This window comes from Elgaria multicarinata, chromosome 8, assembly GCF_023053635.1.
Source record: "Elgaria multicarinata webbii isolate HBS135686 ecotype San Diego chromosome 8, rElgMul1.1.pri, whole genome shotgun sequence".
Taxonomy (NCBI): domain Eukaryota; kingdom Metazoa; phylum Chordata; class Lepidosauria; order Squamata; family Anguidae; genus Elgaria; species Elgaria multicarinata.
Window position 1 is genome coordinate 27,576,331 of NC_086178.1, and position 17,098 is coordinate 27,593,428.

Sequence of the window (17,098 nt, forward strand, 5' to 3'; positions counted from 1 at the left end):
ACAATGGTGGAACAGACATTATTGCCCTGGGATTGATGTCGGTGTTGACTGATGTGTTGGTGGTACAGTTGTGTGTATTGGCTGCAGCTGCTGGAATGGAGGAGGAGCCACAAATGAACTCTGGTCTAGCGGAGGCTGAGAAACAACTATCCCAATCAAAATGCAACCAGGATCTGTAATATAGCCCAGGAGAATGATCTCTCTGAGGAGCAGTACCCCAAGAACATGTAAAATGTAATTTTAATGGTGTTTTTATTCTTTTATTCTATTTGTTCACCACTCTGAAATCTTTGGATAGGGAGTGGTACACAAATATTGTAAGTAAACAAATAAACATAGAATCTAGATATCCTCTTGGAAGATTGGTGATCCTGGAGATAGGGAAATCTTTCCCAGTGATCAATTGGCCTTCGAAGTAAATGCCAGGACAGAAATACCTCTCTAATCTCACCTTCTGTCATAGATGTAATTGGTACAAGATTCTGCACAGGTTTGGTCCCTGTAGCAGGTTCTGTAAGTTGAGCTTTAAGTGGTATTGGCTAATCGAGCATCAGTGGAGGGGCTATTCTGGCCAACGATACAATCACTACTGATTGCAGTGTCGGGTCTGTAGCCAGTTCTGACACTGCCTTGTTCGCTTTCTTTTTCTCTGAATCAGGGACAGTGGGGGAGGGTTTCCACCCTAAATTCTTCACTAAAGTTTTCTGTACAGATCTCCGTGCCAGTGCAGAGCCCATATGTGTGATGCACAAAGACCATGAAGAAGAAAAATGTTTTTGCACAGCACTAGGTGATCAGACAGAGGGTGAGATGGGCCTCTTTTGTGCTGCTCTGTGTTGGGCAGCACTAGAGCATGTGGGCCTCCAGACTGCAAAGGATTGGAAGTCCACTGAAGGCTGGAGAATGGCTCTGAGAAACCAACATTTTTCTTACAATGTTTCTGTCTGCTGTATAATGCTGAAACACATACAGCATTCCACCTATGGCAAATTGTACCTGCTCTTCATGTTCTAGCACTTAGCGGCTTGCTCAGAAACAACTACTACCTACTCCAAGTAAGCAGGGAAGTGATGAACTTGGAATAATTGACAGTGGGCTTTTTTGTCAATCCTACTGAGATTCCTTCATCATTTTATTCTGTCCCATAGTGATAACTATAGAATGACTATGAGCGTAACCCAGGAATAATAATAATAACCCAGGAATAATCAGTATGCTTTCAAGAGTTAATAGAAAAGGCTACAGAGGAGTGGAACAGAACATTATTTTATACTGCACAAGCACAGCATTAATATGGCTTAAATGGAGTTAACTGCACCTTATATCCTTCTGTCAATTAGAATTTTTGTTAGTGTTGGAAGATTTACCAGAGAATTCATTGGTACTTCCAAAAAACACTACTTCTACAGCATAAGCACTTCTAGCATTTTTATAGTTTTGATTCTTTTAAGCCACACTTTATCAGAAGAATATAAGGTAGTATCATACGTACTTCAGCATTTTTGCTGTCATTTATAACTTCAGCAGCTCTTTCTTCTAGTGTACTCAGCTGTTCAGTTAAGTCTCGTATGTTCTTTTTATTCTCTTCAATTTCTTTTTCAGTACGAAGAACAGCATCCTCCGATTTTTTCAGTTTTCTATACATGATAAAAGTAGATATGAAACCTCTTCTCTAGGTACATCTAGACTTTAAGAACTTGGAACATAAATCACACTCTAGAAACAACTGATGATATGTGCGAACAATTTCCATGTGCTACTTGGTCATATTTAGGACATTCTGCTTCTGTGGGTTGGCATCTTTAACAGTTGCCATCCACTGAGTCCATCTGCAGCTTCATCTGTGACTTTCGTTTTGTGGAAAGAGCCTGTAGTATAATGCCAACTCCATGGGACCAGAAGAGACTGTCCTATCTCATCAACATATTCCTAGCTATATTGAATCATTGTATGGATATTAACTGTAAGCTGATCTTGGATGAAAAGCAAGATATAACATGCAAAATAGTCACAAATGTTTCTGCATTATTAATTGGGTACCTGGCACATATTTTGGTAATCTGAATAACCTACACTTTCATTTTGAAAAAAATCCACACATGAACACAGTCCTAACAATTTCACTTTCAGAAAACATCAACCGGAAATATGTACACTTTCTGGAGAAGACCTGAATTACACCTCAAAGGCCTGGCTCAGACTGTTGGGTCTGTGCAAGAGTGAACAAGCATGCTGCATCATGACTGCTACTTTTCTGAGTTACAAAACTCTGATGCGTGAAACTGGAACTCTGAGTTGTTGAAGGAGAAACAGCCTAGAGTTTTAACCCATGGTTTGCTATTCGGTTTAAACAACCCAGAGTTTGTTACATGCGAGCGGAGTCTTATGTTTTTCACATATTTAGCCATATTCCTTAATGCTCTCTATTCCATGGCTCTCTATTCCTACTCAATATTCTCTACCTTAACATCCATAACACTTTCTCTCCAAGGTTTTCCTGTCACCCTATTTCTATGGCAATGCACCAAACAGCATACAATCTAATACACACAGAATTTTGATTCTTGATAACAGAAGGCTTCATTAAAATTAGTATGGTTAGAAGCATTACCTTACAGATTTTTAACTGCTTTAAGCCCATAATGAAATGAAGTATAATGTTGATATTTCTATAATATTGGCACATAAAGAATATAAAATCATACCTATCTGCTGTCTTGATTGCCACCTGAGCTTTAGTAATAGCAGAAGCACACTGATCTATTTCCTTGTTTATCTTCTCAAGATTGTCTTGGTGTGCTTTAAGTTTACTATTATTGATTTCAATTATGAGATTATGTAGTCTTTTAACTTCTGCTTCCAATTTACTAGCTTTCGCAGCAACCCTGTCATATTCTGTCAAACAGAAATTTTAAGAAAATTATCAATATTTTAGTACTAAATAGAATATAAATGCTTAACATATACAAGTTGCTCAAAGTATGACAAGCCTTATGCAAACACATTTTTTACATGTTTACAGAATTTACTATTAAGCAATGTTCTGATTGTACTACTTCAACTGCTTCATGGATCAAATACTTTCCCTGAAGAGAAAATTAAGTATAGCTATTAAAAATTAAGCTGTTTAAACTGAAAGTTATGACTTATTAACAGAAATCCAGTAGACTTTAAGAACAGGTTGCTTACCTGTAACTGTGCTTCTTCAAGAGGTCATCCATGCATTCACACATATGGGTTGTGTGCCTATGCAGAACGTTGTAGAGCTGAGAAGCCTGAAAGCAGAAAGCCCCACACTACCCTGTGTGCATGTCTAGGATAAAGCTCTCGCCTACATAATCAGCTCTGAATACCAATGCAATGGCCAAGAAACTGAGCTAGGGATGGAAGGCAGATTGCATGAATGCAGAGATGACCACTTGAAGGAGCACCTATGTGCCCAATATGGCAATCAGATTCCTAGAACCTTCTGGAAAGGCAAAGATCAAGTAAAGTAAACGAACGGAAACATTCAGAACCCTGATTCAAGGTAGCAAGGATGGCCTTAATTGCTTTCATCTGAAAATGGAACAAGCTACTTCTGCATTTTGTAATTTGTGGACTTATAAACATTAATTGTGAATCCATCCTCAATTATATTTCACTGAAAAGTCTCCTTACCTTCTTTTAAAGTATTACATTTTTTCTCCATTTCTTTTTGCTTGATTTTATCTGGAGCAGAAGCAATGACATTTGCTTCAAGTTCTTTAACCTGGACTTTTAAGTGAGCTTCCTGCTCCGATAAACTCTAAAGAATACAAACAGGCCTGTTAGTTGTTTACACAAAATCAGATTTGTTTAGCCCAATTGCCATTCTGAAAAAAGAAACCGTGAGCAGCAACCAAAGCACCATAGTAGATATGTAAAACTTCTGTAATTTTGAAGCCATGGGATTGGGGGGGGGGGGGAATGGGTGTTTCCCATTTTTTTCTGGGGGGAAATCTGAAATTTTGGGGGAAATGGGGAAAAAAATGCAAGATTAGCACTTTTTACAGATTGAAAGCCACTTTGTTACTTTAGGAGCATAAAATGTAATTATTTACAAGTTGGTTTCACATAAAATTATTACATTTGGTATATTAAAAGTACAGTGTATTCAAACAATTATTACAAATTGAATTTACTTAAAAATTTTACTTTTTTTAAAAAAAAACAAATGGAGCTACAAGCTCATGAACTGTAAGAAACCCCTGAACTGTAAGGAAACCCTCTGGTTTTGTCAGTTTATGAGGAGCAGGCAAAAAACAATTTTAAAAAACCCAGAAGAAACCATCAACGTTAGTAACAAAGAAAAATATTTACATCTCCGCTAGTCCTCCACAGTGTCAAGCAGACATAAAGCACACATTCCCATAAAAAGAACTGAGAAAAAGGGGGGACCAAGATTCAGTGAATATGCATGAAATTCAATCAGACTCATTTTCTGAGCGATAGCTATCACTATCACTATCAGTCTGTTTCAATGGCAGTGCCCCCTAGAGGCAGAAAGGAAGTTCGCTTGGCACCTACATTATATGCTTTTAGACGCCAGGTGAAGACCTTTTTATTCTCCCAACATTTTAACAATCTATAAATACATTTTAACATGGTGTTTTAAATTTGTAATTTTGCATTGATGCTGTTTTTATCTGGTTGAGCTTTTTTATTGTATTTTATATTATGGTTTTATACTGTTGTTTTATATTATGAATGGTTTTAATTTCTCCGTGAGCCCCTGCCAAAGGAAGTGAGGCAGGTGGCTACTAGGAGGAGGGCTTTCTCCGCTGTGGCACCCCGGTTGTGGAACGAGCTCCCCAGAGAGGTCCGCCTGGTGCCTACACTGTATTGCTTTCATCGCCAGCTGAAGACCTTTTAACACTTAATTTTAACTTAAATTTAAATTTTACTGTTTTAACTCTGTATTTTAATCTTATATCAACTTTGCTGTGTGGTTTTATCCTGGTTGCGCTTTTTATACTGTATTTCGTAATTGTGTTTTAACCTGTTGGGTGTTTTACTGTGGTTTTAATTTTTGTGAACCGCCCAGAGAGCTTCGGCTATTGGGCGGTATAAAAATGTAATAAATAAATAAAAATAAATAAATAAATAAATAGATTTTAGAAATCATTTGGAGAAGTAAACATATGAACACCTTGTCTTAAACATTTTATTCATCATGCAAAAATAAAACATTCCATAAACTATTTTTCTTCATTTCCCCCCCAAATTTTCAGGTGGAAAAAATAAAAAAAGGCTTTGGGGGAAAAAAGGGTTTCCCCGAATTTTTCCAGGTCTTCACATCTCTAACCATGAACAGTGTGAAATTCATACAAGTTCCCTCCTTTCAGCAGCAGCCCTCTCAAGAGTCCTCTGCCCTACTGAGCAAAACTTCATGATGTGCAAGGTGCTGTTATCAGAAGGAAATAATCATCCATATATAGAGGCACTTTTCGCCTGCTCACAGGGTGGTGGTTGACCCCAGCTGTAACTTTTTAATTATATGCCAGTTCAGAAATGTCAATTTTATTGTTTTTTATAAACAACATCAGAATTATAAAAATGTTTTGCATTTTTCAGAATTACAATCAACATAAGAAGTGTTTTGTTTGTTTGTTTGTTTATTTCAGTCATAGACCAGCACAGCAGAAAACATCATCACAATAATAATGCTGGATGAGAGCAAGTGTCCATCTCGTCTAGCATTCTGCTCACACAGTGGCCAACCAACTGTCGACCAGGAACCCACAAGGAGGACACGAGTGCAACAGCACCCTCCCGCCTATATACAAATACTTGAAAGTACTCCAAGAGAGATTTGGATACCTCCTCCTTATGCATGGATGACGCTATTTTGGCAACATGGGAATTGAAATCGGTACTAGTATATTTAAGTAGGAATGGCAATTTAATGTTTCAGTATGTCTGAAAAACCTGTGTCTGGCTACGTTAAGAGTGAGCACTCTCAGCTGAAGTTGCTGATTACCTGAATACTTGCACTGTACTTTTCTAATGTGTTTTTCATTTCTCTGACACTCTGGCGCAATTTTGTTATCATTTCCTCAAGCTGCACTTTCTGTTCTTGATATTGCATTGCTTTTTGGGAATTCTTTTGCAGGTGAGATTCCATTTCATTTACCTGCAAAACCAAAAGTATAAAATGTTAAAATGTTGACACCACCTAGATAACTTGCATATCAAGAAACCAATGCAGTTCAATACTTTAGTGTTTGTATTGATTAAGCTATTTTTAGTGAATGAGATGAAAGGCAAGTATTTTTGAAACAGCCAGAACAAGTACAAGGTGAGAAACATGAGGAGAAAATGTGTTGTCAGAGGTAGCAAAAAAAAAAAAAAGTTTAGGAGCAAAAGAACTAGAGAAGGTTTGGAAACTAGAGAGAACACCAATCTAAAATATAGTGTTTTTAAGGAAGCATAACACTCTTGAAGATTATAGTTAAAGTACTAATAGCAGTAGACCAAAGAATCCAATTTTTGAAGAGCCAAGGCTAACAGTTTGAATATTTTGTGAAAGGATTACTGAATTTCAACAGCTAAATCCAGCTGCCAGAAAAACCAGTAACAGATTTTTGGGAGTCTGTGTTCCCCAGTTCAAAATGGCATTTGCAAAGTTTTCTTCCCTTTCACCTTTCTGATGGGCTGAGGTGGGAACACTTTTACTGTATACAGAAGCACCTTTACTGTATTCTTGCTGTCTAATGGAAATAATTTTTGGTTACTAAGTCCAGACATAATTTGGGGACCCCTTTCTCCCACCATGCAAAAACAACAAGAAAGGAGAACCAAGTAATAAGATACTGTTGCATCATTTGTAAAGCCTGTGAACATTCCCACAGGGTGTTAAGAAGGAAAGAAGTGCAATTATGACTCAAATTGAGAATGTGGGTTACTCAAAACAATTATGGATGTGAACTCCATAAAGCTCTTTAATGGGTAACTCCCAAACTGCAGACCACAATAAATTTATTAAAAGCTTATCAGTCCAAAGCACCTATCCACAGAGCAGGTGTGCAGAACCTTAGGCCTATGGACAAAATCCACCCCTCCAGGTTCCCCAGACGGCCCCACCCCGTTCCACAACTGCCAATCATTTGGTCGTTTCCTGGCTTTGCATGTTTTTCTCCCTTTCTAAAAAGTTGAAATGTCTCTCCTAAGGCTTAGTTGCTGGCAATCAGAGCTTTAAGCTCAAATATATTAGCATTTTGGGTATTTTGGCTCCACTCTTCTAGTTTGGTGTCATGGAGGCATCCAACAATGGGTTAAATTTCCCCTACTGGCTACGGAGACTGGGATTATATGACCTTAATTTTTCATCACTAGCCTTAGTGCTGCTAGACTCTGCCCAGTTCCTTTCTGTGGCTGAGCATGAGACAGAATACAATCTGAGAACAAAAGGGGGAAAAAATCAAAGACAATGTCAGCCAATGACTTGAAAAAAATGCAGTTCTTAAAGAGCGAAGTTCCTGATGACGCACTAAGTGTAGCAGTCAAAAGAGAACTGAAGAGAGAGTGGGAACCTGATACAGCATGCACAGTAGGATGGTGGGGGAAAATTCCCACCAAAACGATCCTCAGCTATGGAAGTTTCCCAAAGTTAGGCTCTGTGCAAGCACAGAGCCCATATTTATTTATTGCGTTTTTATACCGCCCAACAGCCAAAGCTCCGTGGGCGGTTCACAAAAACTAAAACCATTCAAAGTATAAAACAACCAGTATAAAAACATGATATAAAATACACGTTAAAAAGTGATTAAAAACATACCACATATGATTAAAACATCTTTAAAACATCCTTAAAACATTCTAAAATTTCACTGGATAGGCCTGCCTGAATAGATCTGTCTTTAGAATCATAGAATAGCAGAGTTGGAAGGGGCCTACAAGGTCATCGAGTCCAACCCCCTGCTCGATGCAGGAATCCACCCTAAAGCATCCCTGACAGATGGTTGTCCAGCTGCCTCTTGAAGGCCTCTAATGTGGGAGAGCCCACAACCTCCCTAGGTAACTGATTCCATTGTTGTACTGCTCTTGTACTGCTCTTTATTGCTTTTGTAAACTCTAAAAGACTGTCAAGTTGACGAATCTCCTCCGGCAGGCCATTCCACAATCTGTAGGTATCACATATGTGTGATAACTATGGTACAGAGGACAGCACCAGCATATCTGTACTCATAAGCAATGCAGTATGTGAGTCAACCACTGATTGATTAGGATGTGGTTGGATGCCTCTGTCACCAATCTGAAGGAACCTTCACAGTAAATGTATCAATGTATCTTCTCAGTTTGATGTAAGCATATATCAAACAATGGGATATGTTTTATCTTACCATTTCTATCTATGAAAGATAACAGTGGTTGAAATTATGAGGAAGAATGTGCTGTAGTATGCTTCTTCCAAAGGCTGCCACAACAGAGACAAAGGTATCCAGTCTGTAGGATTAAATGAAGGTGCTGCATGTGGTTTATGTAGCAGCCCTACATATTTCTCTGTGGGGTGTGTTAGTGGAAATGTCTGCGGATCTAGATGGGTACCTAGGTGAGTGAGTTGCGATATGAAGTTTAGGCACATCGCAGTCCCCCAAAATATCCAGGGTGCTTTTTAAGACTAGTTTTGGAGTGTGTTGTCATTAATATGCTGATGACACACAGCTCTATTTCTCCTTAACTTCATCAGGTGAGGCTGTGGATATGCTAAAGGGGTGCCGGGTTGCAGCAATGGGCTAGTAAACAGAGGCTAATAAACGGAAACTCAATTTAGACAAGACTGAGATGCTGTTATTGGTGGTTCTTCTGACTGGATAGCGGGTGCTCAACCTGTTCTGGATGGAGTTGCACTCACTCTGAAAGAACAGGTTCCCCACTTGGCGCCAACATTGTTATTGTTTCGGCACCAATTAAGACCTTCCCCTAGTCTCAGGCTTTTGACGGCATATGATAAGGTGTTAATCAGGTCCTGGACTTTTCTTACTGTTGATCATTTAAAATTGCTTAGAGATATACAAATGTGTGTGTTTGTGTGGTCTGTTAATATCTTTGTATGTAAATGATTTTTATACTAGTATAGAAATGTAACAGATGAAATTTAATGAAAATAAGCTGAGGGTGATATAATGACGAGATGGAGGCACTGTAGATAGGTGATTCCTGTATCCAGGAATTAGGGAAGCTGTCTGCTCTGGATGGGGTTACATTTCCTCTGAAGGATCAAGTTTGGAACTTGGGTGTGCTCTAGATTCATAATTGTCTAGGGAGGTACAAGTGATCTCCACAGCAAGGGGTGCCCCTTTCTAACTTCAGCTGGTATGCTAGCTACTACAGTTCCTAGAGAGGGATAGCTTGTCCACAGTGATCCATGCACTGGTAAACTCAAGAATGACTACTGCAATTCACGTTGTCCCAGAAACTGCAGCTAGGCTGTTAAGTGAGACAGGCCACTGGGAACATATTACACGTTCTGAAAGAGTTGCACTTGCTACCAATAAGCTGCCAGGTCAAGATCAAGGTGCTTATCTAAAGCCCTACAAGGCTTAGGACCCAGTTACCTGATGGAACGCCTTCTCCCTTATGTAGCTGCCCGGCTATTAAGTTCGAATGGGGATACCCTCTTGACAGTGCTGCATGTGCTTGGAGTTGATATACAGCAACTTGATAGAGAATATTCTCGATACAGGCGCTTTGACTGTGGAACTACCTCCCTCTCATATATGGATGGCATCATGTCTTACAAGCTTTCAGTGCTAGCTAAAGACCTCTTTGTTTATCCAGGCTTTTGATTAAATTTAAATTAAAGCAGGGAAGAAATACCTTAAATAATAAATAAACAAATAAATAAATGATGTAATACACTGGTATCTCTAACCTTTTTAGCAGTTTGAGAAATGTTAGGCCCTAGATCTTTGGCAGGCATTGCCATCTGATGGTCAGAAATGGTAATACACTGAATATCCACATCCCAAGATGGAGTCTTGTTTTGGCATGAAAGTGGGGATGCTAGGGATAAAAGCCAGCACCCTCTTTGCTGATTCACCCTAAGGGAGAGATTTAGCTGAGAGAGGTAAACCCAAGGAGCTGAGTAGCAGGGGAAACAACTGGGTGGAATCTAGCAACACCATGACAAAAATCTATGTCACATCATCATTGTTATTGATCCCTGCCTTCCTGGAAAATAGTGGGAATTAATCCATTGTTGGATGCCTCATACCAAACTGAGAAATGCTGCTCTAAATATAGCAAAGTTACTTAGAACCTCTTCACATACATTGTTTTTCTTACATGGAGACAATCATGTAGGTAAATCCAAGGATTCCACCATTATAAGCCCAAGTTAATTTTATATAATCACCCTGAGCTGTGATTAATCTCAACTATTGTTTATTGAAACAAGCGAGCTTCAGACATACAGAATTGAAGTTGGCTTAATTTAGCAAACCATTGTTTAGGCTAAACAGTTTGTCTGGGTTCAGATGAGATGGCAAACTACAGTTAGTTAAAAAAAAAAATCAGTACTGATCTGGGCTATTCCAGACAAGGAAAAAGTCTGAGAGCCAAAGCTAATTCTTCTAACAATAAACTAAGGTTATTAAATGTCTGCACACAGCCAGTAGGAAACCAACTCTATTTTATGGATACTAGGAAACACAGGACATCTGACAGAGCCCAAAATGTGAGAATATTAAACTTGCAAATATTTAACTCCAAGATGTCCATGGTGTGGTGATTATTTCTCACTGACAAGTTGGGGTACTGCAGTGTCTCAGCATCACATCAATATAAGTATCACAAGTTAATTCCTATCTGGCTGTACACAGACTAATAGTAAAACCCTATGCATACATACTCAGAACGAAGACCCCTAGCATTCAATGTAATGCCATAATGTGCTTAAAACTGAAGCCCAAGAAGTCATGTTTTATATTTTTTTAGTTCAATGTTTCTGAAAAAGAATATTTTAACATTGAGGATTTCCCCCCAGAATTCCAATTATGCAATTATTTAAAGAATTCATTCACTTTTCAGCCAAAAGTCCCCCAAGTGTACCAACCTCATCTTCTGATGTTTCAACTACAGCAGAGGATCCCATTCTGCCCTTCATTACTTTTCCACCACCTCCAGTCATTGTCCCTATGGGATGATCAAAAAACAGATCAGAACTGCTAATTTCACATTCAGATTCAGTTTTTAAATGCAATTTTGTATTTTAAAAATACCTGACTGTTCAATAATTTGTCCTTGCAAAGTTACGACTCTCCATCTCTTGTCTTTTTGGAATGCAACTCGGGTGGCTTGATCCAGGTTATTTGCTACCAAAGTATCACGTAACGCAAAATAAAAGGCTTGGCGAACCTTCTCATCTTTAACTTTTACCATGTCAAACAGGCGAGGAGTGTTTTCTGGAGTCTGGATTTTGCCCATGCTTTTCTCCCATACTGCCATCTAGAGGAGGATGAAAATCACCACAAAAGAAGTCACATTAACGATTAGTAATAATTGCACAGGCGTTTGATCCATATATCTAAATTTCACTTTTGTAGGCTTTTATTTGCAGTACAAATAAGTTTTGAAATACTTTCTTGCAGTGCAATCTTATGCATGTACACTTGGAAGAAAGTCTCACTGTATCCATTGAGGCTTGTTCCCTAATAAGTTTGTTTAGGATTGCAGCCTGACATAGCTTTCCTTTATGTGGATGAACAAACAAGATGACTGTCAGCCTGAATCTGCTTTGATTACATAATTGGCCTTCTGAGATAAAAACAGAATTTTTTAATATTCATAAGATGATGAACAATGCTAGTAAAACTATTTACATAGATTGTAATAAGATGCAGTCCATTAGCATTAGAGATTAAGGGAACAATCCAATCCAGAGAGTCACCAGCTTCTGAACTCAGATGCTAACAAGTATCCAACGTAGGGTGGGAGTAGAACGGCAGCTCCGCACTCCAGCTGCCCTGCATTTCTGCTCAAGGGTCAATTTTGCCCATCTAGCAGTGGTGCCTCGGAGGGGGAGGGAAAAAGGCTGAGGTGGCCATAGGAAAGAGTGTAAGGCAGCCGCCCTGGTCTCCTCCCTCCCCAGCCATGCTCCCTTCCCCCATCTCTGTGCTCTGTTTTGCAAGCACAAGGGGGAGCGCATTTTCCTGTGTCTGAGCTCGGAGCCAGGAAACTGAATTATTCTATACTCCCCTGGACACTGTGTGGTGGGTATAGGATTGCTCTTTAAGTAACTTCTTTAATATAGCTTTCTATTCAAATAGAAACACTTTCCCCATAGCTACATCAATGGCCTGTTTCAGACAACATGCTAAACCATGCTGCTTAACCACAAAATGGTTAATGGTTAAGCAGCATGGTTTAGCGTGTTGTCTGAAACAGGCCAATGTATTTTGTCAGCTAAAACTGTTTATACAATATTACTGTACATACAAGAAAAATGCTATACCAGTGGTATTAAAACGTTACTAAAATTAATGGAAATACAATACACCTATACAATGATTGTACTATCTCCATAAGTTATTTTGGAAAGACGTTGTAACATCAACACAATCTGGATACAGTAGTAATTTAATTCATTTACACATTTTGAGATTTCTCCAACTTAAAAAATATTCATTAATTTGCTAAAACTAATACAAACCTTGTCAAGTCCTATAAAAGTTGCTACTCCAATGTTTTGTTTCTTCAAGAAATTAACGCATACTTGAGCTGTATCAATGGTATCGACAACTATGTGATCTAATGCTCCACATGATGATGAAATTGCAACATCATACTTTTCATCTATAGCTCCTAAGTCACCCTATCAGCAAAAACAAATAACAAAAAACCATATAGCACATACATAGCAATAGCAATGTACCATGGAAACATTTTAATGCAGTCAGACTCTTTGCATCTAAAATTCACTATTAAAGACACCTGTGTAATATTAGGAAATCGGAAGAAAGAAGCCGCAGCCCAAAACTGAGTTAGGTACACCTACTGAAATGGCTTAAGCATAGCTGATTCTGCAGCAGATATGAACAGAATTTTATCTGTCCTGGACTTTTAAGAATTGCTTCAGTTACCATTTCAATGCTCTTTCCACATCGAAGCAATGCCTTTTCAACATACACTCTCCCAAGAGTGGATTGATTTGGGACAGAACTCTCTCCAAGAACCCTCAGAAAGAGGTGTTAACTAAGATGAGAGGACAGACTGGATCAAAGGATCATGTAAAATGGAGGGGATCCTCAAAATGAAAAGACCCAGGTTCACACATACCTGCCTTGAACTCTTGCTTTTCGAAGCAGCTAACTTTGGATTAAATTCATGACAGCCTCAAAGGGCACTTTGGCAAGAGCATTCATAGCTATGCTCAGCATCCAGACTGGGGGGCAGGGAGATCACCACAGAGGGAAACGATACTTTTTGGGGGGGGGCGCAGGAATCTCAACATGTGGATGAATGGAAATAAAGGGATTTTGATTGCAAACAGAAATGCTGCTGCCAAGTATTTTAGCATTTTTCTTTAAGACTCTCAAGAAAAGGTGCTGCTACAAGTACAAAAGAACATCTAAAACCGGAGCTTCATGTGCCAGTCCAACAATGGGAGGATCACCAGTAAGAGAATCTGTTTCTAGGTGATTGCCCAAAGACCATCAGTCGATTGTTTACAAGACCCTAGAATGCTGGCCAACTACAACTTTCAACGGAAAGGTGACTAGGCATATGACTGCAGAGCTGGATACAAGACAGATGCCTATAACTGAATAGTCCAATATTGAGATCTTCAGCTAAAAAACAGCTTTAAAGCCTGATTTACCTTTGAACAAGATTAAACAATATTCAATGTTTCCCCCGCACTAGTGGGACCTACCAGTAGTGCAATGAGACACTGTCTCTGAAGCTATTGGAAACAAGTTGAAAAACTTGGCTTTTAGAATGGGGCACGTCAGTGGAGTTTGCAGAAGGGAGCTCCACTGATCTGTCCCATTCTGGAAACTAGTGTTTCTGCTCATTTCTGGGGTTGGCTCTGCTCGTGGAACTGGTGGCACAGTGGCAGTATTGGATTCTGCCCTCTGTCTTCACAGTGGGCTCTTTTCTTTTTTTTAACCACAGAACTTTATTCATACTCTTTCCCTTCTATTTAGTGAAAGCATTTATTTCTAGCGTTATAACCTTTCCCTTCATTTAGAAATAAACATTTATCTCAGTGCGAGGATTGTGCTGTCTTCCTCTCAAAAGGTGGGATTGACTGAAGGATCCAGCTCCACCAACAAGAGTGACACTTCCCCCTGCCAAATATTTTCTCACCCAACACATAGGTCTTCTCTGAATGTCTACCCAACAAAAGGAGGTGAGTTGAGAAAATAAGGAAATGGCAAGGAAACTAAAAACTCACCAGTCTTCCATATATTCCAGAAATGTTTCCAGATTTCTTCTGCTGTATTAAAGCTTCAAGAACTTTTCCTCTGCTTTTATTTATTGATAATGAGCTTCTTGCTTCTTCTACTTTCTGACGTAGGTCTCGAACATAATTTTTGATGTCTGCTTCCTCTTTTACAAGTTTGTTAAGTTCATTCTCTTTCTTAAAAAAAGAGATCAAATCCTTTTGTTTTGAACATTGTTCACCTTGTATCACTTGTAATACTTATTTGCTTAAACAAAATGAAAAGTTTGAAAACATTTATCTTTAGATTTAAAAAAATGGAAAAGCTCCAGTGTGGGACGTTAGAGTCCAACCTATTTAAACTGCTGCAATCACCACAATTAACAAAAGTGTGAAATCTGATGAAAAAGGCAGGTGGCTACCTGTAACTATAGACCTTCAAGTGGTTGTCTATGCATTCACACATATGGGCTCTGCACCTGTGCAAAGCCTGGAGTCAGGAAGCTTCTATAGCTGAGGAATTTTGGTGGGAACCCATCCCCAGCCTTCCAGTGCATGTGTCCCTAGCAGGTTCTTGCTTATTCCCTCAGTTCCTTGAAACTGATTTTGCAGCCTAGAAACAGAAAATTACAAAACAATACCTACGGTAGGCAACATTGAACTCGAATATGACACCAAAGAGGGTGGACTGTGTGAATGCATAGATAAACACGCAAAGAACTACACATACAGGTAGCAACCTGTCTTTCTTCTTCGTGGTCTCTATGCATCACACATATGGACGAGTAGCAAGCTAACTTACAACAGACATGATGGAAGCTACCAGTACTGACACCTTGCTACCTTTACTAGAGGGGTGAACCAAACCTGGTGAGGCTACCACAGCATTATGAGGTGCCTTCTGTGCTCTCACTTGCAATCTTTGCCTGAGTCAATAGAAAGGGGAAAAACAGGTAGAATAGTGTCCTGTCCACTGAAAAACAAAAGCATTGCCTGTTGATCCTAGACCTTGGCCCGCTCTGCTGCAGAAGGTTGGACAAACTGCATTCTCTGGCATGGCAAAAAGGTTGACTTCTGGTGCCCGCCACCCGCCTCGCTGGAAGAGACTGATCAAAACAATTTTGCCCAGCTCTCACTTGTGGAAGATCAGCATAGTCTGGCTGAGCTGGTCACAAGTTCTACTTGACTTGCACCACTTGAAGATCTGGAGTGTCAGAGTGACCTGGCACCTCCATGGCTATTCAAATATGCAACAACAGTCATGTTGTCCAAAGAGATCTGCAGCAGTCTGTCCTGTTCGAACACACGAAGTCCCTTGTCCACTGCCTGCAACTCCAGTAATTTGATATGCTGTGTGGCCTCGTTGACCACCCAAAGTCCATGGACTATGAGATCCTGGCAGTGGTCCTGGGTTAGATTGCTTGGTACCAACCACCATCAGAGTCTCTGATGACCTGCAGTAGACAGAACCTGGTTTGGTGGGTGCCCCAATTGGCATCTCAGTTGCATATGAACAAGTTTTGGAGTTGCCTCATACACAACCGACTGCAATGTCCAGTTGGGAGCCTAACACTGTCCCAGTTAATTGGATCTGCTGTGCCTGTACAATATATGATTTCTCTGCATTTATGTGGAGTCCCAGCTCCTGATGGCGACTGCAGGTCACCTGTATTGATCAAAAAAGTTGGCTTTCTGTTGATGCCACCAACAGCCAATTGTCTATGTAAGAATCAACCTCTACACTCTTCAGTTGCAGATGGGAGCAGACCACTGCTATACATTTGGTGAATAACTTCAGGGTAGACGTCAGTACTGATGGCAAAGCAGATGTACTTTTGATGTGAATCTCTATGATGATATGGAAGTAGAAGTCTTTGAGGTTGATCAAGGTGAACCAATCTCCACAAGAGAGACCCGGGGTGGGTGGGTGAGGGAGAGAGGGAGAGAGAGTGATAGGATAGACACCAGAGAAACCATGCGGGAGTTCTTGGATGATGATGATGATAATAATTTTATTTATTTCTTACCCGCCTCTCTTTTATGAATCGGTTTAGATAGTGAAAGTGCATAAATGGCCAAAATCCTCCAGCCTTCTTCAGGACAGTGAACTACCTTGAGTAAAAACTGTCCCGAAGTTGTGTTTGTGGGACAGGTTTGATTGCCCCTTCTCCAGGAGGGTTTGAACTTTGGTATGGAAAACTGGGGACGAAGCGGTCACCACCATGGTATCAAACTTGATCTGGTAGCCCCTCCGGACTACAGCAAAAACTCATGAATCCAATATGATGTTGCAGCAAGCTGGATGGTAAGCGGACAGGAGTATTCTAGTTTGGATGTTTGAGTCATTAGGTGACAAAGGATGGCATCTTATTCCTGGTTTCTTGTGATAACTGACTGTCCTGTCTGCGACTGTTGTTGTTTATATTGTAGCTGATTAGGTTGGTACTGAGTGGCCAATGACTGAAACTAACTTTGGTGTCTTGGAAGTTGTTGGACCATAAATTCCACATCATGAGCCATGGTATGGACCCTCTGTACTGAATCAAGCATTGTCAGTCTTTGTATTAAGATAGCCCTGCCCATCAAAGGTCAAGTTCTCAGTGTGGTTCCTGGTTTCCTGTTGGTGACTGGAACACTTCAACCAGGAATGGCGACATAAGGATATGGAAGCAACTAGCACCTTCGAGTAGC

General features: G+C 39.8%; 1 protein-coding gene across 1 annotated transcript in view; it reads right to left on the reverse strand.

Annotated features, from left to right (window-relative positions):
• Positions 1–17,098, reverse strand: part of SMC4 (structural maintenance of chromosomes 4) — a 50,602-nt gene that overhangs the window by 7,121 nt on the left and 26,383 nt on the right. Inside the window, exons 11-18 of the mRNA XM_063132030.1 lie at positions 14,420–14,605; positions 12,674–12,835; positions 11,244–11,469; positions 11,078–11,157; positions 6,002–6,154; positions 3,661–3,787; positions 2,706–2,895; positions 1,493–1,637 (exon numbers count right to left, since the gene is read on the reverse strand). Coding sequence (XP_062988100.1) covers positions 1,493–1,637; positions 2,706–2,895; positions 3,661–3,787; positions 6,002–6,154; positions 11,078–11,157; positions 11,244–11,469; positions 12,674–12,835; positions 14,420–14,605 — 1,269 coding nt within the window. The remainder of the gene's footprint in view (positions 1–1,492; positions 1,638–2,705; positions 2,896–3,660; positions 3,788–6,001; positions 6,155–11,077; positions 11,158–11,243; positions 11,470–12,673; positions 12,836–14,419; positions 14,606–17,098) is intronic.